The sequence below is a fragment of the Ruditapes philippinarum genome, unplaced genomic scaffold (genome assembly GCF_026571515.1).
Source record: "Ruditapes philippinarum isolate M1 unplaced genomic scaffold, ASM2657151v2 ctg10904_1_1_1_1, whole genome shotgun sequence".
Taxonomy (NCBI): Eukaryota; Metazoa; Mollusca; class Bivalvia; order Venerida; family Veneridae; genus Ruditapes; species Ruditapes philippinarum.
The window spans coordinates 44,319-70,915 of record NW_026866546.1 but is presented as its reverse complement, the minus strand read 5'-3'; the positions used below and the strand labels follow the sequence as shown (position 1 = coordinate 70,915).

Genomic DNA, 26,597 nt, shown 5'->3' with positions numbered 1-26,597 from the left:
TTCATGGTGTTAAAGAACTTAAAATATAGATTAAGAATGGGGTGTAAGTAATATGGAATTGATGGTCTACATAATTTTATTTTATACCGGGAAGTCAAGGGGCTTTGGCTTGTCCAGCTATAGACTACACATGTATATTGAAAAGGAAATCAAATAAAAAAGTTAAAAACAATGAAGAAATATTTAGAATTCTCTAACTATCAATAGAATTTTCAGTGTCAGTTTTAATAAGGTGCCACTATATTAAATGAAACTCAATGATAATAGGCTGGGTTATCCGATAATGGAACAATCACAACTTTTCGGATCAATAATAACATTGAGTGTTCCGAGTGAAAACGGAAGTGGTTCATGAAATACCAAATGGGAAAATGAACAATTTTAACCGACTTCCCGGTCCATAGGCTTTGTTTAATTTCATATTTAATAAGTCAAATCAAGCTTCAAATCAAGCTTCCTAAGAAATAATGCTTTTTTTCATAATTCCAAACTTTTTTCATGGATTCCTTACCATTAAAATTCTACAAGTTGACCTGTGCTTTTCTTACATCTTAATGATTTTGAAACAACATATTTGTTTTTTGTTTACTTTTCATGCCTTTTCAGATTTTAAACACGTGTTTTATCATATAATCTGTCACTTCTTTTAAGAAACAAGTGAAAACAGTTCAATTTTTCTAAGGTGTTGAAACAGTAACTGTTGTTTTTTTGTTGCTATTCGGATTGTTTCTTCTGAAAGGCTATTATACCAGCCAATGGTGAAAATGTTGTGTGTGGATGTGGGGGGGGGGCGGGGGCGTGGTAGAATTAACCATCTCTACATTGAAGCTACATTGTACATGATGATGCATATCTATGAATGTGACATTGTGTATACATTTATTCCTGTTTGGTTATATTCCGTCACTGACAGTGGTATGTATGGCAAGTTAACCATTTTTCACAAGTTGTGTATCATAATTATGACATAAAGAATTACTTTAGTCAAAGAAATTCAAACATTTTTCACTGAATCGAGGGAAAAAACTTGTTTCATTATTGTTGTTGTTGCGTTCTATTTTTACCGTGAAAACCCAGACGCGGTTTCATTGGCTACTTTAATCGAGGACATTAATTATCTGATTGGATAAGGCTAACAGGTGCTCGACTGGTTTTAATTTTGCGTTCATTATCTCGTTGTTTGGAATATTTTATTTACGACGCAGTCTATTGGACAGAAATCTGTCCAATATGCTTGGGGGTTTCCTGATCCCATTATGGGCAGCCATCTTGGATGGGAACCATAATAGGACAGGGAACCAGATTAAGGGATTAGCTGTTAAACTGACAAAATAGACAGAAATAAAAATCCCTAAAGAAAGCCCAACTCGACACCACTGAAAATGTTGCAGGCTCGGTTTGATTGAGCCTGTTCATGGACGGTACTGTCAAGTGCAAACTACCGTCCACGCCCCTAGCACCGGCTTAAGCAGAATTCAACATTTAACATGAACTGGTAAAATTTAGAATTTTGAAGCATCCGCAGATGTGTTCATATGGCGGTTTTCATGGAACTTTCAATGTGACACGTTAGTGCCATTCCATGAAAAGCGGCATATGGTCCCCAAGTAAAAATATGTGTGTGCCCTAAACGAGAAAACAATGGGCGCAACTAAACAAAATGAGCCTGCAATTTCGTAAAAATAATATCACAATGCACATGCTTTTTACATAAAATTATTAAATACAAATATAACAACATGTTTGTTTACTTGATTTTTATGAATCAAAATAAAACTGCTTGACACAACATGACATTTACTGCTAATAATAACAGCTCCTTCCATAGGCCAAAATATAAAGAATTCCATAAGAGACGACGCCGCTCACCGGCGTCGCCAATAAGAATAGCAATTCATACTGAAATAGAATATATATGATTATCTCCTGTTGACCACTGCCATTTTTAACTTCATTAAAAGATGTTTAACCTCATTAAAAGAGTAAGTATAATAACTGCTGTCTCTAAAGTAAGCTAGACTAAGTGACGCTGAGAGACACCAGTCACTTGTTGTTGTTTGTTTGTTTTTTTTAGGGGGGGGGGGGGTAAAGTTTTAAAAATTGAGTACCTCTCAAGCCGGAGCTATGAGGCGTCAGGGATGTTGCACTTTTCATGGTCCCTGATGTACAGACTCAATCAAACCGAGTCTGCAATTTTCATGTAATTTTGCTGTTTTAATGCTTCCGATGGATCACTTTTTTCCGAATATTTATACATCACAACAGCAGGTGTCAAGTGCTATGCGGCAACCGTAAAAAATTGCCCCGTTCTTCACTTCAGTGTTGTTATATTTGATTGCTCCTTCGGGATCATTGAGTACATCACTTTTAAGTGATGAGCATTTAGTACCGCTCAAGTCGGTGCTCGGGGACATGAGGGATGTTGCACCTTTTCATTATCCCTCATGTACAGACTCAATCAAACCGAGTCTGCAATTTTCATGTTATTTTGCTGTTTTTCCTGTTTCTGAGAGATCACTTTTTCAGATATTTGTTCAAATAACTTAATTACATGCTTTTCGGTGATTTATAGAAATATATCAGTTAAATATTAAACTGATATTCTGACTGTTTGAAACAATGAAAATATCAATTTGATACTTTTTACTGTTTTGAATTTAAGCCCGTTATGTCCTTCAAGTGAAATTATATCGTGCACAGTACCGGAAATCAACTTAATTACCTGACGACGTTAATGACTTCACGTTGTATTATTATTATTTGGCGCGCTTCTCATTTAGTTATAGGTTAAAATGTCTTTTAAAACGTTTCTCTTTGCATATAATAAAAAGAAAATGTGTTTAGTTTAGTATAAAATCGAAATGTATTTCACCTCGTGAACACCAAAGGTTCATATTTCGCTCATGGCTTCGCTACTTCTGAACTATACCTTTTCGTGCTCACTTGGTGAAATATAGTCAGATCTAACACTGAACTAAACAAATGCCCACTGTATCTTCTATATATGTCTAACAATATGAAAAATAGCGGAACATTATCTTTTGGCCAAATTCTGATATAATGCACATGTTTATTCGAACAGTTACAGCTTATCTTTATAATGCAGCAATTTTTGTTGTAAAACTTTTAACCAGAAGTGAAGTGTACCTTAATACCACGCCCAGCATTTTGTTCGATGTATCTAGTTGCTTTTTAATGCAACAAGCTTGCTTGTGTTTCTTTTAGACATTATCAATTAAAAAAGGTATTGATACATCCTTATTCTGGTTCATATATAGTGTACTTCAATAATAAAGCCACCTTAAAAATTGTTTTTCAACATTGTTTTTCTTTTCTGCGCACCCTGCTCCTTTGGAATGTGAAGAAACCTGTCGAGTTCAATCATGTGTGTACTCTGATTCCTGGACTAACCAGTACTGGGGCCACATAATGATAGTTTCCCCAATAGGACACAACATCCAGGATAATTGTGTACAGCTACAGATCGCAAAGTTGCCTTTCAAAGAAACCAATTTATGTACATTTTTGTAAATGATGAATAAAACATCGATGTTGTTTTGCAATTTTATTTTTTATTAAATATATGGACTATGATGTATGTAAGGATTGAACATAAATTCATAAAAAGTAAAACATATCATACTTGCAATCAGTATTGATATAATTGAACTTATAATGTACAAGCATGTATATAACAAAATGTGCACGTACATATTTATCTCCCTTTTCAAAATAACATTACTGTAATACAGTAATCTTAATTCTTATATATTTTTTTTTAATTTTAATTCTAAAACTTGTAAAATGGTCAATTCTTCCATTTCAATAAAATTAAGATAAGATATAGAAACTGTCCAATAAAACATATAATTATATGCAGTAAATATCAGATTGGTTATTAACCAACTTTATATCAATAAAAAAACAAACAACCTATAATCTTGCTTGTTTTGTAAGAAGGAAAATATGAAGTTTCATGTCCAAACATCATATGAACTTAAAAGTTGCTCTACACAAAAATTAAGTCTTAACTATAACAAAGCCAAAGGGCAATAACTACAAAATAATGACGCTGCATATACCTCAATAAGATATACTCTAACAAAATCGTTTTAAGTAGATTGTAACCTCCAATTATGTACGAGGTTTTCCAGGCAAAAAGTAAGATATGAAAATTTACAATGCAGATGATTAATAACTCTAAACATGTACACAAGGGAGCGATTTAGCTCAATGGCTAAGAACAAAAAAAAAAGCATTCCAAACTTTTAAAGGGCTTTAAGTCTTAAATGTGTTTCAAGAGGGTATGGTTTTTATACACTGCATGAAATCTATCTATTTATGAATTTTCGAGTTTATAACTTCACCATGAAGTGTAATTACTCTAAGCCAAATCATAAATTTTTGAGTTTAAAGAAATGTTCTTTATTGAGATCAATTCATTTGTGAATTTCTTATGTCGAAGGCAAAAAAAAAACTTTTTTAAATATGATGCAGACATTAATATAGTTTACATAGTATAAAGGGCAGTAACTCCAAAATCAAGAAATACAGAGTTATGGATCATCAGCACTGCACTATTCCCAAAGGAGATATGATAATCGTCTATGTTTTATGGTGATACCTCATAATCTTTAAGTTATGCTCCAGACAAATTAAGTAAGAAGTACAATGGGCACTTAACCATAACCTATAAGGAGTATGAGATCTTACCATACATAAAGTTGACAGCTTCTATACATTTGAGAAATGGCCGATAACGGCTGGCCAGCCTGCTGGACAAATTAACTGATTCCAGTAGATACCTTCTTTACAACTTCGTCGTGTGAGGATATAATTACTGATATGTATTTATGGAGGACGTGTGCTATGTTGAATACGTTCTTATTACAAAAATACTTATCTTTGTAAATTATACAAAATCGTACTAAGAACACTATATACATAAATACAAAAATATCTCTTAAAGTAACAAGAGGGCAATGATGTCCTTTATTCTCTCAACTAAAATTGATTGATATTGAGCAAGCTGAATTGAAGTTAACAAGACAATGTAACATAAAAAATGAGCTCTATGGAGTGACCTTTGAGAGGAGAATAACTTTAAGGATGCTCCCTTTATGGGTCTTTACAAAATAGAACTCTACGGTGGGATTAATTGTAATTCCTGCAACTTTGTAAAATTTTGCTGGAAAATTTAACAAAACAAATATCTTATCTGTAGGCCTTACGTTTTTGTAAAGGAAAGATTTTATAGGTTACAATTGTTAGCTTCTGTGACACAGATATGAAATGGATATACCATTTTATCAAGTTAAGAAGATCTTTAAAATGAATGAAATATCCTAGCAAAAGCTCCTCAAACTTGATCAAGAGTCGAGGTTACCGAGTTGACGTTATTTAAAGTAACTGTAAACCATAGACAATGGATATCTAACAATCCTAACAGCTAACTACAGGTAAACTAAAATCACAGGAGATACAGGTACTAGTAATCTATTTAAAGATCCTGTAACTCAATTATTTTATGGTTTTGTATCATACATATGAAGCTCAAATGAAGATTTATCAATATTGCAAGTACTAAAAAGTATTACTTGTAAAGATATTAAAGAATCTAAAGATATTACCGAATTAACATTATTTTCAATAAAGGGAGGAAATTAGAAATTTATTTTCGATAAAGTCTTAGCCAAATTTTTCAAAAAGACATGAATTCATATATTTAAATGATTACTTATAATGCGAATAAACATTTGTAGAACATATTAAACAAATTCTTTGATGTTTAAAAATTATTTTAGACAAATAATTATATACATATAAAATTTCACTTAACTGTTGTTACATCCTTAAATACAGCATACAGGATCTTTAAATCTATGTCATTCGTAAAAAGTACATGTTTTAATCAACATAAAGAAAAATAGCATTATGAAATATTTCTAAATCTCTAAAAATGTATTCTTCGCTTATGGGAAAGTAATAAAACACACAGGGTACAAAATGGATGAACATAAATAAAACACATGACATTCGTTACAAACATAACTTTTTTCGAAATGTTTATATATTTTTTTTTTGCTGAAAAATGGTAAAAATTAGAAAATTAAGTCTGATTACAAACATGTTATATTGTTGTAATAAAAATGTCACAGTAGTTCTATTTGTAAAAAACAACAAAACTTTTTTTGCTTTTGAAATGTGAAAATATAAACCAAAAGTTATAGACAATGACATAAGAGTTACAGCTGTTATATGTCTTACATAAATATTATGTTCATTTTTCTTGGCATAATTCTTGTAATAAAATATAAATATTTCAATAATTTTCGTTCAGTTTTACTCTTTCTCAAACAGAAATAAAATAATTAAAACTAAATAAAACCAAACAATAGCATACCAAATATCAAACTGTGCATTAATTCAATTATTTACATAGACAATAAAAAGATATCCTTACAACATTGATTATAAAATGACGCTTTTTGACACCATAGTAACAAGACAATATCCCATCCATCTGGATGCATGCTTATTTTGTTACATGAATGTATGAGCTTTCTTTATTATATATACATAGGTAATACACATGCCATTTTCTGATCACTGAGTATAAATTATGTACATGTTTATATACATACTAGTTTGAAAATGAGATATACAGTAACTCAAACACAGGTAAGAACTTATAGATAACTATAAAGTAAAACATCTGTATATAATTGAGTGAAAAAAAACCGACCAATTCTTGCTTAAACATGGATAAGCAATACGGTCTGACTAGAAGCAATACATTGATAAATTATGTACAAATATACAGATCAACCTATAACTGATAAAAACATCTGAACAGAACTAATAATGATTTGTATTTTCTTGCAGATAAAGACATAAGTATACTATGAAGAAATGTTATAGATGGTACAGCCAATTGTAAATGAAAATAAATCGTACAATACTGCAAAGTTGATTTTTTTGTATTAACTTTATACCATTTAAGTACGCATCTATTGAAGTTTTGAGATACATTTTCCTTCTTTTTTCTGTATTGCAAAGAAGGCAGTTTTTTATATTCCGTATTTTAAATTTTTGAAAGTTTATAAGGTCAAGTATGAAAAAGTTTGCTGTATAGCCAGAAAGCTATTATATTAACATTACCGCCCTGTTTTATCTAGGTCATATAACTTGTTAAATTATTAGTAATAATGATTTTTTTTACCTTTATTTAGATAATTATAACCATTAGCTAAATACAAGATATACACTTCCGCTATTGTTTTTATAGTTATACGAGGATTGATCAAAAAGTTCTCGGCCCGATGTACTTCCGGTATAGTCAGTGAACCCAACAAATGGTCTTACTTTTCAAAATTACCGCCCTCTACATAAATGCACTTTGCCCACCTGTGTTTCAACTCTCTATTTTGGTCCTCAAAGAACTCATTTACCGCCTCCATGATACCTCCATTGCTTTAACATTTTTGTTTTCAGTATTTTTTCATTAGAATATCCAATCACTTACATCTTACACTTTAAATCACTTACATTGTTATCAATACTTAAGGAAAATGTGCCCATTGAAAACCAATCCACTTTAATAACAAGTTTCAATTTTTGTTTTCTCAAGGTATGTGCAAAAATTCACAAACACATTTTTCTGAAGGAAATCTTGCATATTTGTCAGTGATGTTGGTAAGAAATTTCTTTTTAGATGTAAATTCTTGTTGAAGAAAACAGGTGTAAGGTACAAAGAATGCAAAAGTTTGCTAGCCGGTGCTAGGGGGCGTAGACAGTAGTTTGCACTTTACAGTACCGTCCATGAACAGGCTCAATCAAATCGAGCCTGCAACATTTTCAATTTTGTCGTTTTGGGCTTTCTTTAGGGATTCTTATTTTCTCTTTTTTATATGCATTCAGTTCCACAAAAAAGTTCCTTGAATTATTTCTATTAATTATTATAATAAGTATTTTTGTTTATAAACAATTGTCACTTTATTTATTAATTGAAAATTGAAGTAATTGTATGTCCTAATTAAAGACTATAGTGAAGTTTGAAGAGCCGCCATTTTGATTTTAAGTGTCCATATACAATTTTGTTAATTTAAAACTATTGTAGAAATTTCTTCAGTTTATTACACAATGTTCTTTCTTTTTATTCTTTGCTTGGTTTTACTGTTTTAAACTCAAACCAATCGCCTTCTTGTATCACAAGAAAAGTTTGTGATCTCCGAATATTTTCTCTAACACATTTATATTCTGCTTCCGGTTTAATGGCGATCATCTTTACTGTAACTGATTGCGGCAGAATTTCCAGCACGGTAATGAAGTTCTGTAAACCTCCTGCAGACATTTCTACATACCTCAACACCACACGTTCAATATTCAACATGTCTCGTGACAGTAGCAATGAATTTTCATCCAGATTGATTCTCCACAACGTAACATTAACTAACGACGGTGTTGTTATATTTAATTGCAGCGTAGGAGACTCTCGCAAAAATAACTTTGATAGAGTTAAATGTTTAGACAAGTCCAAATTCAATTTCTTACAATCATGGCGGCCATGTTCTTTACAGTCTAACCAGTTGAATGTTAACTCTTTCATTGATTTTTGACCGGAGATAAAATTGAAGAATGTTTCCAGTATTTTGTGAGACAATGTGAAGTATCCAATGAATAGATAGTGTAGGTTTTGACATCGCGCAAAGTTTTCACTTGGATTTTCTTCATCATTTATCCATTTACCACGCCAAAAAGATACGTTCTGTAAACTGGGCATCAATATCCGATTTATCTCAGCAACCATATTGTTGTCACCATAATAGAAAAGTTTCTGTATATGACTGAGATCTGTGAGAGAGAATAAATCTATAATTTGATGTAAACTGCTTGAAGTACGGCTGATTTTTATATAAAGTGATTTTAGGCTGGTTTTGTTTGGTTTTAACAAACGTGGTAACTGCTTACTGTGCATGGTCTTAGTGTCAATAAAGGTTATGTTTTGTTTTAACAAACGTCGTTGTAACTGCTCACTGTCAATAAAAAAATCTTGTAACCATAATTTAATATTTTCACTTTGAGGCATTTCATGTAAATAGGACATGAACATTTTCTGTATGTGATACAATGGATTATCGTACATGTACACTACACCTTTCCTAGTTCTATAGTCGCGTGTTTTCTTGTCTTCATTTATCACAGACATCAAAGCATTTGATATTGCACACATCATGTCAGGATTCAAAAATTCAAAACATTTTGACATGCCCAGAATGTCTTGAACATTTTTACATTTTTCTAGAACACTCTTAGAATCCATAGATATGGCGGCAAAGAATTCTTGCACTGTTTTGTGAGAAAACGATACTTTGATACTTTCTTTGATTAAAGTTTTACTTCTACTTTCTGACAATATTCCTGAGAGAAGACTTAATTTCATGTCGTCTGCATTGAGATATTTTTCAGCAACCGTTCTATCAAAAACCAGGGTGTTTTCTTTAGTTTCGTTAAATAATGTTTCGAAAGCTAGTTTTCCTAATGATAATAAAAGGCTGTAAAACTTTTTACAAAATGCATGACTTTTGAAGTATTCTGGAATTTCACTTGTAGACGATTCACGAGATGGTTGAACTTCCGGGTGTTTCTTTGACGTTCTCGATAATAGAAATTCAATGATATTGGTGTAAATTTCTTGTTTTGTATTTCCTATAGGAATGTTGTTGCACCATAGGCAAACTATATACATAAGGAGGAGTGGAATGACTAGCATGTGCTCAAGGCCACGGCCACGTATCACTTTATGTAAGTCTGTTGCTTTACTCTGCAATTCCATCTTATTAACGACGCCGGTCATCTTTCTTATAGCATTTTCTTCTAGCTGGCACTGCGAATATACACTTAATTTATTCAACTCTACTTTTTGATTTATTTGACTTGTTTTGAGATTTGCAACTCCAAGCTTCCACGGTCGAGTTGTCGTTAGGATAACACAATTATCACGAACGTATCGATGTGGGATATTATCCGTTACTTCGCTACAGCCATTATCAGGGTGAGTCCATTCATCAAGACCGTCCAATATAATCAAGCATTTTTCTCTACGTAAAACTGCCTCTAGTGACAATGATGAAGGGAGTTTCTTTGTTATTTGCTGTTCAATCATATCGTCAATGTTACAGACAGAGGTACAATCTCTCAATAAAACCAAAAATAAGAACTCAAAGTCAAATAACGTTTTCAATTCGTCGTCTTTAAAACAGGCGTAGTTTTCATCGTGACAATGAGCTTGACACCACGCGATTGCAAGATATTTTGAGAGTGCAGTTTTTCCAAAGCCTGCATCAGCTGATAGATAAATTTCTTGCTGATCTCCACTTCCATTTGAAAACAGGTTTTTCAAAGACCCGATCGGTATCTTCTCTTCTTTATAACAAGTAAGGGACTGTTTTACGGCAACTATATCTGGCATCAAGTAGAACCCAACTAGAGGTGTCTCTATTTCTTCAAGAAGCGGTGAGAGAGGTATTGAACTACATCTGTGTCTGTAAAATTTGATCAGGTCGCCTTGAAGTTCTGAAAAGAGAGTAGAAAATATTTTTCAGTGACATATCTTTCTATATAATATTAGCACTGAGAACATTCAGGTGCTAGCTTACTTCTATGTTGTATGTTTAGGATAAGACTTTGTATAGAATACAGAAGAAATAAATATTTTATATGATAATGGTTTATAACAATGCTATACAGTTGTAGTACATCTATGATGTTTATATAAGTGGAGTCACTATAAATGTATCACAAAAATTAAGTTAGAAAAGTTTAACAACTTTTACAACCATAAATTTAATATAAGAAGTAATTGTCATCCCAATTTTTCTTCTAATGTTGCAATTTATTTCAATTCCGTAGATCACTCACTTGATGACTTTTCCATTATGCCGATTGATAAACTTCATGATAATATCGGGAGACTTTTGTAATTTTAGACATATTGGATACATAAGTTAGAAACATTTGGGTTTGAATGCAAAGGTGCTTTACAAATTATATATATATACATTTTGTATTTTTTTTAATGCGTTTATTTTAGGTCGCCGCCGGAAAGCCCATATGGGCGACCGTACACTCAAGTCGGGCCATCCTAGAGCGTCCCGCCGAGATTTTTTCCAGCTTTATTTGTGGAGGAAGACCCCAGGTGCCCCTCAGGACATTATTTCAGGCACGAGCGGGCACCTATGTAGAACCACCGACCTTCCGTAAGCCAGCTGGATGGCTTCCTCACATGAAAGATTTCGACCCGAGTGAGGATTAAACCTACAGCGGTGAGGGACCTGTGATCTCAAGTCAGCGACCTTAACCACCCGGCCACGGAGGCCCCCTTACAAATTATAAAATCGTTTTTCAAGTATATACACTTAACAAATCTTATAAGTGTGCATGTATAAATGGTTTCATAGGTGTATCAATATTTGCCCGATCATGCTGAAATTTTCAATAAATACAGAAAAGAGACATTTTTATCATTTTTGGCCGGGTTGCACTGGTGCAAACCCGGGTTATAGTATGGTGAATGTTTTGCGGCGGGCGGGCGGGGAAAAAGTTTTCGTAACAGTTTTCTCAGCAACATCTTATCACAGCCTTTTTATGTTTGGTATACAGCATCAACACATAGTCCCATACTGTGGGATTCGATTTCAGGTCTGTCGCTCATCCACTTCCTGTTTGCCGACTTAGTTAAATTTTCTACATTAATGGTCAATAGTAGGAAATTTTCGTAACAGTTTTCTTGGCAACCACCTATCACAGCCTTTTGATATTTGGTATACAGCATCAACACATGGTCTCATACGGTGGGATTCGATTTCAGGTCTGTCGCTCATCCACTTCCTGTTTAGTAAAATTTTGACATACTTAATGATCAATAGATAGTAGGAAATTTTCGTAACAGTTTTCTCAACAACTTCTTACCACAGCCTCTTGATATGTGGTTCACAGCATTGACATGACTGTGGTCCCATATTGTGGGATTCCATTTCAGGTCTGATGCTCATTCTTTTCAGGTTTACCAACTAAGTTAAATTTTCAACATCAATGGTCAGACTGTGGTAGAAAATTTAAGTAATATCACAGCCTCATGATATTTTGTACACATATGCAACCCGGCCTTTTCTGTCTTTGACCCATTTTTATTCAGTATTTTTCATTCAAGATACAAATTTAAGATTTAATTTCTAAAATATGTGAATGCGTGTCGAAAGTCGATGTTGCAAAATCATGTCCTTATACTGTGTGTGCCCACCCTGACTGTGTATTACAGCCCGGGAGCGTCGTCACACCGATGTTACATACCGTTGTATATAATTGTATGGTTTATGATGAAGCTAGGTTACCAAAGAAGTTGCTCTGTACTTAATGATAAGCCTTCTCAGATAGTTTGGTGTACACCTATGCCAGGCGCAACCTGCAAATGATACAGACAAGTAATTACTAAATAAAAATATGCATTTTATGTTCGTCTTTGATAGAAACTGAATTTAATGATTTTCGGTTTTTACAATGAAAAGGAATTAAAAGAATTATTAAAACAAATAAATTATATTATTGTTTTTCTGATATGTCGATCTCTATCGTATCCGAGAATATCATGTGCAATCTTATTTCACCCATTCTCACAATGTTTTCGTGCATTGTGTGAATTTCGTTCGTTCATGGTTGAACGCACCTCATAATTAAAATTCGATGTGCATAAAAGGTGCACACTTATAAGGTTTGTTAAGTGTATACTTGCAACTTTTTACAAACTCGTCAATATCTTTTTTAGTACATATCGGCATAAAAAGACTGTTCTATTTTAGTAGTCATTCACTGTATCTAGAAATGTTATTAATTTATTTTAATCTATACAAATACATTAATTATGTCAATGATATAAGTATTTGATTACCTCCCTTTATTCACGCATATTTTTTATTGTTATATTTATAAACTACATTATTCATAATGTATTTATATGATTTTTGATTTTGTCATATTACATAAATTGATTTTGGGCATAATAACATAACTTAACTCCCTTTTTTACAATTTCAACATGTGATTAAAGCACTTTTTTTCTCTCGGAATTTTAAACTTTCACATAAGTAACTGTTATTTTCATATTTGTTGTAATTATTTCTATGAAAATATATGTATCTTTTGATCCAGTTATTTTATGTAATTCTTTTCGAAAATTATATATGCTATGTAAAAAAATTACGTTTATACATACATATGCACATGATTTATTGTATTACTTATTGTACAATGTAATATTATAACGTTTCTTTTACGCGCCAAATGTGACGTCTATTAACGTAGACGTTTGTTTTGTTCTGTACGTGTACGTCATTTTTCTTTACTGTATGTATCAACTGAGGAAGCTGAATAAAGCGAAACATGTTTTGATACTTAATTTGTGTTGGTTTTTAATCCAATTGTCCTATATAATATGTTTAATTTGCATACATTTTACAAAATACAATACTAATCGGTATATATACATATAATTATGTCAAACCCATAAGATGCATGATATTTTACATTTTCGTCTTCATTTATCTAATCAAAACAGACGAAATGTATTTAATTTAAAAAAACAAAACAAGCAAAACACACACACAAGTTATTCGTTTATGTGCATATACTATATCTTGAAATTAAAACAAATTAAAGTATATTTCCGGATAAAAAAGGGAGTTTGTTTTGACTTGGACTCGACATACCTCGCGTTTTTGTTGGGTAACAGTTTGGGGGCTATCAAGTGATTGTCTAAGCAAGGTAATCTATTTTGTTGACAATGTGGATAGTCTTAAAGTCAGACTGGAAATTTGGACTAACCGTAAATTTGGCATGCTAACTTTTTTATAAAATGCAAATGAAAGTAAAATATTCCAAAGCGATATGGCCTTGCAAGCGTTTTTTTATTTCTACCTTTAGGAAGTAAGAAAGCACACAAAGGGTGAAAGGGAATGTGTACGTACGAGTTAAAAGAGATATTTTCCTTCTATTTATAATGTAGATTTGTACTTTTGTGTTGTACTTTCCTCTTTATTTATTTGGTATAATTCCATGAACAAAACTTAAAACGAAAATAAATGTATATCTTACGTTATCATCGGGAAAAATTTATAAAGGGAAATAAATACTCGATGCATTATCTACATGATCTAATTCCATTTGATTTCTCCATAAAAAAGGTTATGAATATATTTGTATATTTTGAAAAGCATCAGTTGTCATTAATGGCGTTGTTCAAAGCGTGGTTGTCGCGGTTGAGAACTGTTCACTTTTACATGTTTTAGGGGAGAAGATGTGTAAGCGGGCGGATAGCTCCGGTACGGTATTTTGAGGGTCCCGGGTTCGAGTCCCGGTCACGCTGCACATTTTTTCTTATACTGTGACATTTTAATATCGTATGGTCCTATTACATGAATGAATGGTTGTTTATGCATGTAAAGGACATAAAAACATACGCCTTGATAAATAAATAAATAAATAAGATAAGATAAACAATTTCTGTCGCAAACCAAGAGAAATATTTATATCAAAGTGCATATATAAATACAGATCCGAAATACATAAACGATCGATGGAAAGATGCATGATAATGAAACATAATGAATAACAACAATTACCTGTAAAGGACATAAAAACATACGCCTTGATAAATGAATAAATAAGATAAGATAAACAATTTCTGGCACAAACCAAGAGAAATATTTATGTCAAAGTGCGCATGCGTGTGGTGGTTTTTCCGGGAAGTTTGTAAAAAAGGAGGCCCGGCATGAAAATTATGTCGAAAAAACAGATAAGAAATTTGTTGTTATAATGAAAAGATGATGAAATGGAACGATATAGGAATGATATGGGATAATGGATAGTATATCGGACTGTAGAGAAACATAGATAACAGACAAATACAGGAGATATATACTACATATACAAGGACAAAATGATACATAAAAATGACATGGTGTAATTACAACTAAATTAAAATTATAACTTCACCGCTTCATGTTAATAATGTTTAAATTATTGACAATAAAATTTAGACGGTCATAAATTTGTATGATACTGAAAACCCCGAAGGTAACGAAGTACCCTAGTTGTTCCCGGTCGTAACCCGGTCGTTCCAAGATCACCCGGACGTCTACCGGGGCTCTGCCGGGATGTAGGTGAGACCGCAGCTTAATACAAGTTCATGTGTGTGGTAGTTCATTTTCATATGAATTGTCGATTTTTTAAACAAAAACGACATTAAATGATTTGGAATAAGACCTATGACGAAACTGGACCACTACTAGTAGTAAATATCAAACTGAAACTGTAAATATCAGTGAACAATTAATTAATTGTCGTCTGCTATACCTCCGTGTCAAAAAGCATACTGTAAAGTCAATTTTTAAAACATACAAAAAATAGAATAAATAAAATTTCAGTAAAACAAAATCTAACTATTTTAACAACAACCAGAAGAACTAAAAATTCTGATATCAAAAGTAAAAAAATATATATATTGGCTTATCGTACATGTACACATCACCTTTCTTAATTCTATAGTCGCGTGTTTTCTCGTCTTCATTTATCACAGACTCAAATCATTTGATTTTTGCACACTTCAGGTCAGGTTTCATTTTAAGAAAGAAAAGTGTTTCATCACTAGTGAAAATGCGTGGAAAACAGAAACAAACATTATGTATCTAGAAATTTATTATTTTTTTATTAAAAAATCATTCGGTCTGAATCATACACACAATTTCCCTTTCGAACCAAATAACAACAAAACAACTCTCATGTAAATATTACAGCTTTAGTTCTTTATTTACTTACATGCTTTTTTGTTTACTGTACGGCCTAGTCATGCGGAGGAATAATCCTTTCTGGGCATGATCGAATATGGAGACCCTTCATGAGTTGTTTAAGGTAGGTTTTACTTTTAAATCTTCTCTGCGTTATCTCAGCAAACAATAATAAGATATTTTTATAATAAAAAGTATATTTAAATTTAGTTCAAATGGTATTTCCTTGTTGTCTTTTACAAAGTTATGAAAATAAAAAAAAACATTTATAAGGAAACGGGTCACGCCGGATGTTTCAAACCCCCGAAGGAAACTCAACATGAAATGTAAATAAAATGAATTGTCTGACTTTTACAGGCTTCATGTTGACAGAAAGGAAACTGTATGACAAAGAACAGAATCCCCATCGAAAATATAAAGTTTTTATACGTAGGATCAATAGGTTAATTGAGTAAATAGTGTTATTTCCATTACACGCCATATATAGACCAAACAATCATGGCCGTCGTGTTTATCTTTAGTGACATCTGATCCCCGCCGATGGAATCGGGAGGGGGATATTGTTTTGGCGTTGTCAGTCCGTCCGTCAGTCCGAATTTCGTTTCCGGACAAGTCCTCTGCAACTACTGGCTGGAATTAAACGAAACTTTATGGGAATCATCAATATCAAGAGGAGATGCGCAAATCGTCAGCTTGTTCCAGTCGACCCTTTAACTCAGAGTTATGGCCCTTGATTAGTTATGCAGTATGTATATAGAGTAAAAATCGTTTCCACGCTACTTCTCTGAAACTACTGGCTTGAATTCAATGAAACTTTATGGGACCATTCAATACCAAGAGGAGATGCGCATATCGTTGCCTTGTTCCGGTCAGACACTTTAACTCAGAGTTATGGCTCTTGATTAAACATGCAGTATGCATATAGAGCAAAAATTGTTTCCGCGCTACTTCTCTGCAACTACTTTCTGAAATTCAAAAAAAAAATTATGGGAGCCTTCAATACCAAGAGGAGATGCGCATTTCGTCGCTTTGTTCCGGTCAGACACTTTAACTCATAGTAATGGCCCTCGATTAGTTATGCAACAATATTTGTTTCGCGCTACTTCTCTGCAGCTACTAGCTGGAATTCAATTGAACTTTATTGGAACCTTAAATACCAAGAGGAGATGCGCTTATCGTTGCTTTGTTCCGGTCAGACACTTTAACTTAGAGTAATGGCCCTTGATTAGTTATGCAGTGGGCAACCAGAGCAATAATCGTTTCCGTGCTACTTCTCTGCTTCTACTAGCATGAATTCAATGAGACTTTATGGGAACCTTAAATACTAAGAGGAGATGCGCACATCGTCGCCTTGTTCCGGTCAGACACTTTAAGTCAGAGTTATGGTCCTTAATTAGTTATGCAGTATGCATACAGAGCATAAATCGTTTCCGCGCTACTTCACTTCAACTACTGGCTGGATTTTTTACGGAACTTTATGGGAACCTTCAATACCATGAGGAGATGCGCATATCGTCGGCTTGTTCCGGTCAGACACTTTAACTCAGAGTTATGGCCCTTGATTAGTTATGCAGTATGAATGGAGAGCGAAAATTGCTTCCGCGCTACTGCTTTGCAACTTCTGGCTGGAATTCAACAAAACTTTATGGGAACCTTCAATACTAAGTGGAGATGTGCATATAGTCGCCTTGTTCCGGTCAGACACTTTAACTTAGAGTTTTGGCCGTGATTAGTTACTAGTATGCAGTATGCATATAGAACAATATTTGTTTCCACGCTACTTCTCTGCAACTACTGGCTTGAATTCAATGAAACTTTATGGGACCATTCAATACCAAGAGGAGATGCACATATCGTCTTCTTGTTCCGGTCAGACACTTTAACTCACAGTAATGGCCCTTGATTAGTTATGCAGTATGCATATAGAGCAATAATTGTTTCCGCGCGACTTCTCTTCAACTACCGGCTGGAATTTAATTAAACAAGTGGGAGACTCTATGATGGATAGTTCGTAAAGCCCTTTGGGACTGAATTGTCTTAATGTTCGTCTTCTGCCTTGCTTCGTCGGGCCCTTGTAGGTGATTTTCTTGTTGCTCTGTCTTCCTTTAGGACATTGAGTACTTTTGTTATGGTCATTGGGTTTACTTTTATATGTTTCTACATGATCATTTTAGTGTTTTACTTATTTAACCTTTTGTAACCATGACAACTGTTAGAATTTCACTTGGCGGGGATTCATTTTATTTACACTGTCTCGTTTATAGGAACATGGTGGGGCTAAGAGCGAGGTTTGGTGCACCATTAACCGGTTTAAACTCCCCAGTAGTCATTATTATGCTGCTGACCGTTCCAAGGCGGCGCCCCACTGTGTTCCTCAGATGTATGTCTATGTTGTTTCATACTGTTTTGGTGACACTTTTGCTTGTGTCCCTTGTTGTTTTCTCGTCTACGGTAAGTATCTTCCCCATTGCCTCTAGTTTTTATTTCTTTGATTAACCCCCCCCCCCTTCCCCTGGTCTCCTGTCCCCTTCCCCTTTGTGGGCCTATTATTATTTTCGTTGAATTCCTAATCAGTTACAAATTATTTATCATTTAATGATTAACGTGTCGTTGCCCTGTCCTTTTTATGTTTGGGGTCCGCCTGGGCTCCTTGCCATTGGTTCTTGTTGCTGGGTCATATGGGGGTTGCGTTCATTGAACGCCGCCTTTCCTTGTTGATCTTGTTTTTCATATTTTATGGGAACCTTAAATTTATACCAAGAGGAGATGTGCATATTGTTGCCTTGTTGAAGTTGTTCAGACCAGACCCTTCATTACAGAGTTATGGTCCTTGATTAGTTATGTAGTATGCATATAGCAATATTGCTATTTCTTTGCAACTGCTGTATTGATTTCAACAAAACTTTATGGCAACCATGGATACACAAAGGCAATTTACATCTCATTGGTATGTCCAGATACTAGTATTACTATTTAACAGTTATGGTTCTGTTACTGCCCTAAATATTTATCAATTACAAAGAATATTACTGTTTATGCCATGATAAATACATAAGTAAAGCCTTTTGTCTTCAGTTGTTGTGTTAGTGATAACAAGTGATAACAAGTACTCGGCGGGGGATATAAATTCAACGAATTTGCTTGCTAACAATATCTTAACCTTGCAATTTAACAGTCGTAGTTCTCTTGCTAATTATTTTTTTCTCTTATAATGTCTTACATTGAAGACACATTTTTAAGGTCAAAATGTTTAATTTCGTATTTGATAAAGCAACGTTTCCGTGTACAAAGAACCCAAAATCAATTGGGTAATATTTCATTCTTTTTTATGGTTTAACATAAAATTTAAGCGAAAAAATTTCATATTTTGTCAGGTAATATGAAGGTTTCTAGTAGACTTTCAGAGACGTAACAATGCCTAACAAGAGCGATCAGTGATCACATGTGTCGCCTCTTGATGGCCAATTTCATGTTGGGACAAGTTTTGTGACAGACGGACAGACACAACTAGACTTGGTACTGATCATTCCTGTAAAGTTTGGATAAAATTGCATCAGTAGTTTATGAGGAGTAGTCCGGACAAGCTTTTGTATCTGGCAACACACAGAAAAAAAACAACTTTTTATCAAAGGGCCATAACTCAGCCAAAAATCATTCAATCTGAAAACCCGTGCAATATGCATAAGGACTTGAGCTACAGATCAATCCTGTAAAGTTTCATTGAAATTGCATTAGTGGTATAAGAGAAGTAGTCCGGACAAACTTTAAAATAAAATTTAATAAAGGACCATAACTCTGACAAAAATCATTGACCGGAAAATGCTGACAATATACACAATTAGACTTGTACTGATCATTCCTGTATAGTTTGGCATGGATGGAATTGCACCAGTAGTTTATGAGGAGTAGTCCGGACAAGTTTTGTGACAGACGGACAGACAGACGACGGAGAAGTGATCCCTATTTGTCGCCACTACTCCAAAGAGGCGACACAAAAACGATCGTTTGCACATTTTGTCGGAAACTGAGAGGGTCAAGCCCAAAGCCATGGTAGGGATCGGTAGGTGACAAATGTATGCGACCACATTTGTCAAACCAACACAATCTATTTGCCACTCTGTTTGAGTTTGTGTGTCTGTAGTATACACTGTATCCACAAAGGGAGTCTCGTGACGTCTAGAACCATACACATTAAATATTGCTACCAATTTCTCAGAAGTTAACAAATATATGGTCTTTTACTGACAAATACTGTCCAAATGCATAAATTCATTATATAACAGACGCTACAAAAGATGAATAAATATTGTACTTTAAATATAAATGGGCAGGAATAAAGTGCAATCCTGAATCAAGAGGACTATAGATTCTCTCGTTCTGTTTTCACAGAAACATTCCAAAAGATTAACCCAAAACTAACTCTAAAATAGTTTTACATTGGGTTTTCAAATTATACCTTTTTCCATCACTTCTAGAGCTAAGTTAAGCCTTGTAAGGCTATAAATGATGATTGTTTTCTTGCACTACTTTTTTACAAAAAATAATGGAGGCCATTGTGCTTAGAAGGACTGAAGAGGTTTTTAAAATTGGGGGTTAAAGTTTTGAAAGTTTTTTGAAAATTTTGCTGAAAAAAAATACCCTTTTGTAGGCACTAAAACAGATTTTAAAAAAAGGTTTTGTCTTTTCATGAAATGTGCTTAAAATTTTGGGAAAACAGAATTTTTTTTGGTTTTTTCAAAAAATGAAAGCACTTTCCCAAAGTTAATATTTTTTCCCTTTATTATCTTTTAAAATTTGTGTTTAAATTTTGTCCTTAAATATAAACCTGGAATTTTGTACTTTTTAATGGTTCATCATTTTTAAAATTTTAAGAGCTTTTTTTGTTTTTAAAAAATTTTTTGGGCCCCAAAATTTTCCATTTTTTGACAGACTTTAGTAAAAAACAAAGGGCCCTGACAAAGCAAAATTCACCTTAAAATGAGGTTTTCTTGAAAAACTTTTTTAAAATAAAAAATTTTCCCTTTTTCTTTTGCATTTTAGTTGTATTTTAAATGATGCGAACCAATTAAAAAATTTTTTTTTTAAAAAATTTTCAATTTTTTTAAAATAAAAACCCTTTTTCCTTTTTTTGTTTGGGGAAATTAAAATTTTCCCCATGAAAAAATTTTGGTTTTAGGGGTTTATTTTCCCCTCTCAAAAAAAGGGAAAAAAAAAAATGCCAAAAAAGGAACCCCCCAACCGCTAATTAAAAAATTTTCCCCCCCCCCCCCTCCAAAAATTTTACCAAAAAATAATGGGTAAAAAATACCCCCAATTGGGTCTCCAAACCCCCCTTAAACGGACCCCTTCCCCCGGTTCCCCCTGGCCCGGGAAAGGGGAATAAGACCACTTTTACCGGAAACCCCCCCTTTTAAAGTGGGTCCCCCAATAGCGAGCCCCTTTAAACTGAAAAAAATAATACATGAAAAATTTGTTTTATGCACATGAAATTAAAACATGACATATCTTAATTGTAGGTTTATTTTACAATATGTAATATGTGAGTATTATGTAATAAAACAATTAACTTTAGCAACAGTGCGTGTTGTTTTTGTAAATTGAAAAAAAAAGAATAATTACTATGAAATGTCATTATACTACATTTCGAAGAACCAAATGATGTTACTTACTTACTTACTTACTTACTTACTTACTTACATACTTACTGACTTACTGACTTGCCTACTTGCCTACTTGCTTACTTGCTTGCTTGCTTACTTACTTACTTTACTTTACTTTACTTTACTTTACTACTTTACTTTACTTTACTTTACTTTACTTTACTTTACTTTACTTTACTTACTTACTTACTTACTTACTCAACTTACTTACAGAGCTTACTTACCCTACCCTATCCTATGCATTATGTCCAGAAAAACAAGCAAAACAAAAATTACACCGGTTACAGCACAGTCTTTTTTATATTTTGAGCTGTGTGTATAAAAAACAATTTTAACACGACCCGCATTTTTCACTATTGAATATAGAAGAACCAAAAGTGTGTGTTATTATGCATTAGTGTCCAGCTTTATCTGTCATCCAATATAAACCCTTTATTTCTTAAACATTATGTGTGTTAATTTTCATAGAAGAAAAAAGTCGATACTATATTGAAATCCGTTCATAGTCGCCTTCTATTTTTCATAGTGCTTCATAGTACCGCGTAGTGACGTAATCAAGGGCCAAATAAAGCTTGACACTAAATATGTTAGTGTTCATCCTTAGCTGTTCTACAGAAATTAGAAACATTCTCCTGTCGCTATCGCTCCCGTCGAAGTTTCTTATTTCTGTAGAACAGCACGGATGAACACTAACATATACATAGAGTCACAGTTGACGTTCTATATTTAGATATGTGACATAATCATTATACATGTGACGTAACCATTAAAAGAATCCGACGCGCTTAAAATAAATACGGAAACACATCAGACGCAATTTTGCTTAATATCAGGTACGGCAGGATTTATTTGTTGATGTCGTGTTAGAATCGAAATAATATATCCAAATCGGTGATTTTATCGCTTGATAACGTTCGGGTGCGCATCTTTAAATCACTCAGGCCACGCCCTCGTGATATATTTCGTCGCATCCGAACTCCAAACAGTGATGTTATTGAGCGATAAAATCACTGTTTGGGATATATTATTTCTTAAACAAAACAAAGAAAGTGACGTAGCATGATTGAGCGTTGCCTGGCGTGACGATATTGACCATGTATTGCGGTATTCCTAGCTCCGTGAGGTCGATATGTTCTTCAGTTATTTTTTCACAACTTTCGATTGTCATTCTGTATTTGTCATTCATATAGTTTTTCCAAGCCTAAAATCGAAATATCCCTGAGTGTGTACCCCGTTTGTGTAAAATGCGCCGTTACCGGAATGTTGTTCTTGATGAGTTTACAAAAATATATTTTATACATGTATAAAATACATGTATACTATATATCATAAACATTTGTAATTAGATCTACTAGATGTTGGTCAACTACCATGTAAACAGTAAATCTTTTGAAATATATAGCTAATTCCCCTCGACTTGGGCGTGGACGGTAACTTGCACTTTCCAGTACCGTCCATGAACAGGCTCAATCAAACCGAGCCCGCAACATTTTCAATTTTGCCGTGTTGGGCTTTCTTTAGGGATTCTGTTTTTATCTATTTTTGACATGGAGAAAAAATTAACTTTTACATTTGTTTCTACAAGAAAAGAACAAATGAATTTCAAAGCCTACATTAATCTGTACTGCAAAAGAATAATCGATCAAAAAGAGGGAAACAATTCAGATATAATAAAGATATTGTGGATGACGAACGACTTAACCACAGACCATAAAAAACACACCTCTGGGCATTTTGTATTAATCTGAGCTAAAGCAGCAAGTTTATTTCATTTAGAACAATTTTGTCAGCAGCAGATCAATGTCATATTAAAGGGAATAAGACAGACAGTATCTGTAATCAGATAAAATTTCACTTAAAACAACAGAACACTTATATAAATAGACTTAGTAGCATGCTTGCATACAATTTATTTCAGTCTTTAAATTCCTATCAACGCTTTTATATTGGCCATCATTCTTAACCAATTAAAAAAGTAAATGCATTTTTTTAACGCATTCCTCGATTTGTTTCTGGTTATCGCATATTAGTACTGAGATGAAATATATTGGCTAGAATAAGTATGGTATGTAGAACGAACTCTTTATTTTCACCACTTATGTTTCAGGAGAAAGGATAACACCTAAGATCAACAATTCTTGTGTTTTCGTACTACAAGAATGAATATCACAGATTAAGTCATTTCGAGTACAATATGGAACTGATATGGACATTTTGGACTAGGGAAATGAAACCGAGTATAAAATGGGACTGATTTGGCTTCGATTTGGACTTTGAAAATAAAAAGGAGGCTAGATGGAGTACAATAAGCATTTGGTGCAGATTTTTGGACTCGAGAAAATGAATGGATGATTTTATAATATCATATGGTGCCAAAAAAAGGAGCTTCAATGATTATATTTCATAAGGTGATGAGTACAAAGAAATACGTAATAGTTATATGACATAAAAACAACTGATGTCATGTGATAAAATGTTATATGACTTACTTTGTTTAGAATCAATATATTGTTCTTCTTTCTCGTCTTTACTTGCTATCTTCAGTTTTATTTGTAGCGTCTCTGATAATTCAGCCAGGTCTTTTCGTTCCCTATCACCTTGTTTATGAACTTGATCAACATCTTTGTCACGTTCATCATTCAGTCTTTTCACTCCGTCGGCAATTTGGGACTCAAGAGATTGAACATCTTCTTGTTTTATTTTAATCATATCAAGTTTTATTCTGTCATATTGCTCATCTAATCCAGCCTTCATCTTGTCTTGAATTGCTTTTGCCACATCGTCAAGTACTTTCCTTATGGCATCTTTACCAATGACAAGTGTGTCATTTTCTAACTGTAATTATAAAGACCATAAGATATACAATATAAATCAATATATTAGTACATCAGAATTTTATATCTGATAATCATAAAGTGTACATTTTAAAGATATATTGTATCTACAGTATATATTTGTAACAAGTACATGTGAAATGTTTGCAGTCACTGATTTATAAATTTTATGCTGATCAAAATTATGATAGAAAATAATGTATAAAACAAACCTTTGCCAATTATAGTAAACAAAATAAGTGTCTGTTCCTGCGTGACGTATAAATTTAGTCACAAGGGCGTAACCCTGTTTGTTTACAAATAAAAAGTTTTCAAAATTAGTAACAATCTTCAGCATAGAACAATTATTGTTCTGTATTTAATTGAATATCCTGACTTTATTTTGGATCTTTCGGTGGGCATTTTGAAGAATCCTACTAGGGTATAAAGTTTCATTTATGAAAACAGTGTTTGTATATTTCCTTACGAGCCATTGCAAAACGGACAACATTTAATAACAGCAAACCGTTTTGTTCCGGAACAATTTAATTTATTACCCCTCACTTTTTTCAAAAAAGCATGCAACAAAGGATTATTTTAACAATTTTAACCATTGAAACGTTACAGATAGAGTTGGTGGACAGACATCTGTAGGATATCATCGTTAATTTGTAAATGCACTTTGTCAAAAAACCATGCGAAGAATATTCTGGATACAGAAGGATAAGATTTCACAGATCATAACCTTATAAATGGGTTAGTGTTTTGTTTTCTAAAACAAACAGCTTATTGTATGTTTATGACTGGTAGATATCGTCACTTTGCTTAAAGAATAAAATGAAAACAAGCTTCTCAAGTAGGCCTACAGGTACAACTTAAAACCTTAAAAAGGTATTGGACAGGTTTAGTTCGTTGCTTCTGCTCTATTGGTTTATTTTTTTTTTCAGTTTGAGTTTTACAACATTCAGATCATCACAGTAGTTTGTTCGGGTAATAAAGATAAATAACACATGGGTTATTGTGGGTAACAGTGAAAAAATCCACTCCCTCGTAAAAATACCTGTTTACCTCGGCTACGCTCGGGTAAGAGTCTTTTCCTCGGGATGATAATTTTTTACGTGTTACCCGAATACCTGTGTTTATTTATATAGATGGTTTATTATTTTTATTATACAGCTATAATTTTTTTATTCGATGTGCCAGCGATTCTTATGTTAAAGCTTTTTGAGAATCGTTCATAACTTAAGAGAAACAGAATTTTTCCATTACAACATAGTTTGTTCAAAATGTTATTTAATAAGAATTATACACTTTGTGTAGATTACACACGAAATACACTGTGATCTTGTCATACGAAGAAATATTTAACGTATTAAAATGTTAAAATAGTTTAATCACCTGTGTGAGTTTCTGCTTCAGCATCTGTGCCATTCGTGTCCTGGTTGCTAAATTTTACAACAGGATAAGCAAGTTAGTTGTGGTAGATAGGATTGAAAAGTTAATTACTGAAGAATATCTGAATCTCTCTGACCTTCCAGTTTGATGAATGTCCACTTTGTCTGTTCAGTTCTCTTGCTGGTCAAAGATAGAATATAAAGTCTTCTGTAATTCTGTTTTTTGTTCTCTCAACAATTTGAAGGGTCAAACTATATCAAGTAATGAATACTTATCTAAGTTAAAAACATATCACTACATTAGTTAGGCCGTTAGTATCTGCATTTGTCAAGCACAAGGAAAAATATAGTTATACATATTGCACTTAAATTATCCTTGTCCATGATTCACACTTGACATGGTAAATTAAACTTTTGAAATGGTTAAATTTTAAAAGTTTGACTTTTCTTGAGTGTGTTTTTTGGCTCAGTCGTTATAAGGTGATTTAAACTCAAGCAATGAGTGTTCATTGACATTTCACTTTGCTTTTAAAGACGAATCTGATGATAAATTTTTCCTGTCCCTGTGAGATAAGCAAGTCATTTTAAAGACAATCGTGTCAAATTAAACTCAGCATACTGTTAAATTAAATATTAAACAATTCAGTCCCTTATGATATATTTTTTCAGAAAGCCAATTTAATTACAGATATCATCCTCTTAGTGTTAAATTCGCTTAGAATCATTAAAAATATTATCTTTTGTTTATTACATACGTTTCAATATTTCTATATAGTATCGAAATATTTTGTTTTACTATCTCTTCAAATGATATGTTATCTTAATTTATTGAGTGTTTGCTCATGGGACTTTCCTGAAGTCTTTTGTGATTAAGGATAGTGAAGCTTGATC

The 26,597-nt window shown here is 33.1% G+C and overlaps 1 protein-coding gene across 1 annotated transcript; it reads right to left on the bottom strand.

Moving 5' to 3' along the window:
- Window positions 1–5,158: 5,158 nt before the first annotated feature.
- LOC132732844 (uncharacterized) lies at window positions 5,159–25,743 on the bottom strand. Its single transcript, XM_060719365.1, has 3 exons — window positions 25,711–25,743; window positions 23,989–24,334; window positions 5,159–10,575 (listed from the first exon to the last, which is right to left on the bottom strand). The coding sequence occupies exons 1-3, from the start codon at window positions 25,741–25,743 to the stop codon at window positions 8,156–8,158; spliced, it is 2,799 nt and encodes a 932-aa protein (XP_060575348.1). The 3' UTR covers window positions 5,159–8,155.
- Window positions 25,744–26,597: the final 854 nt, after the last annotated feature.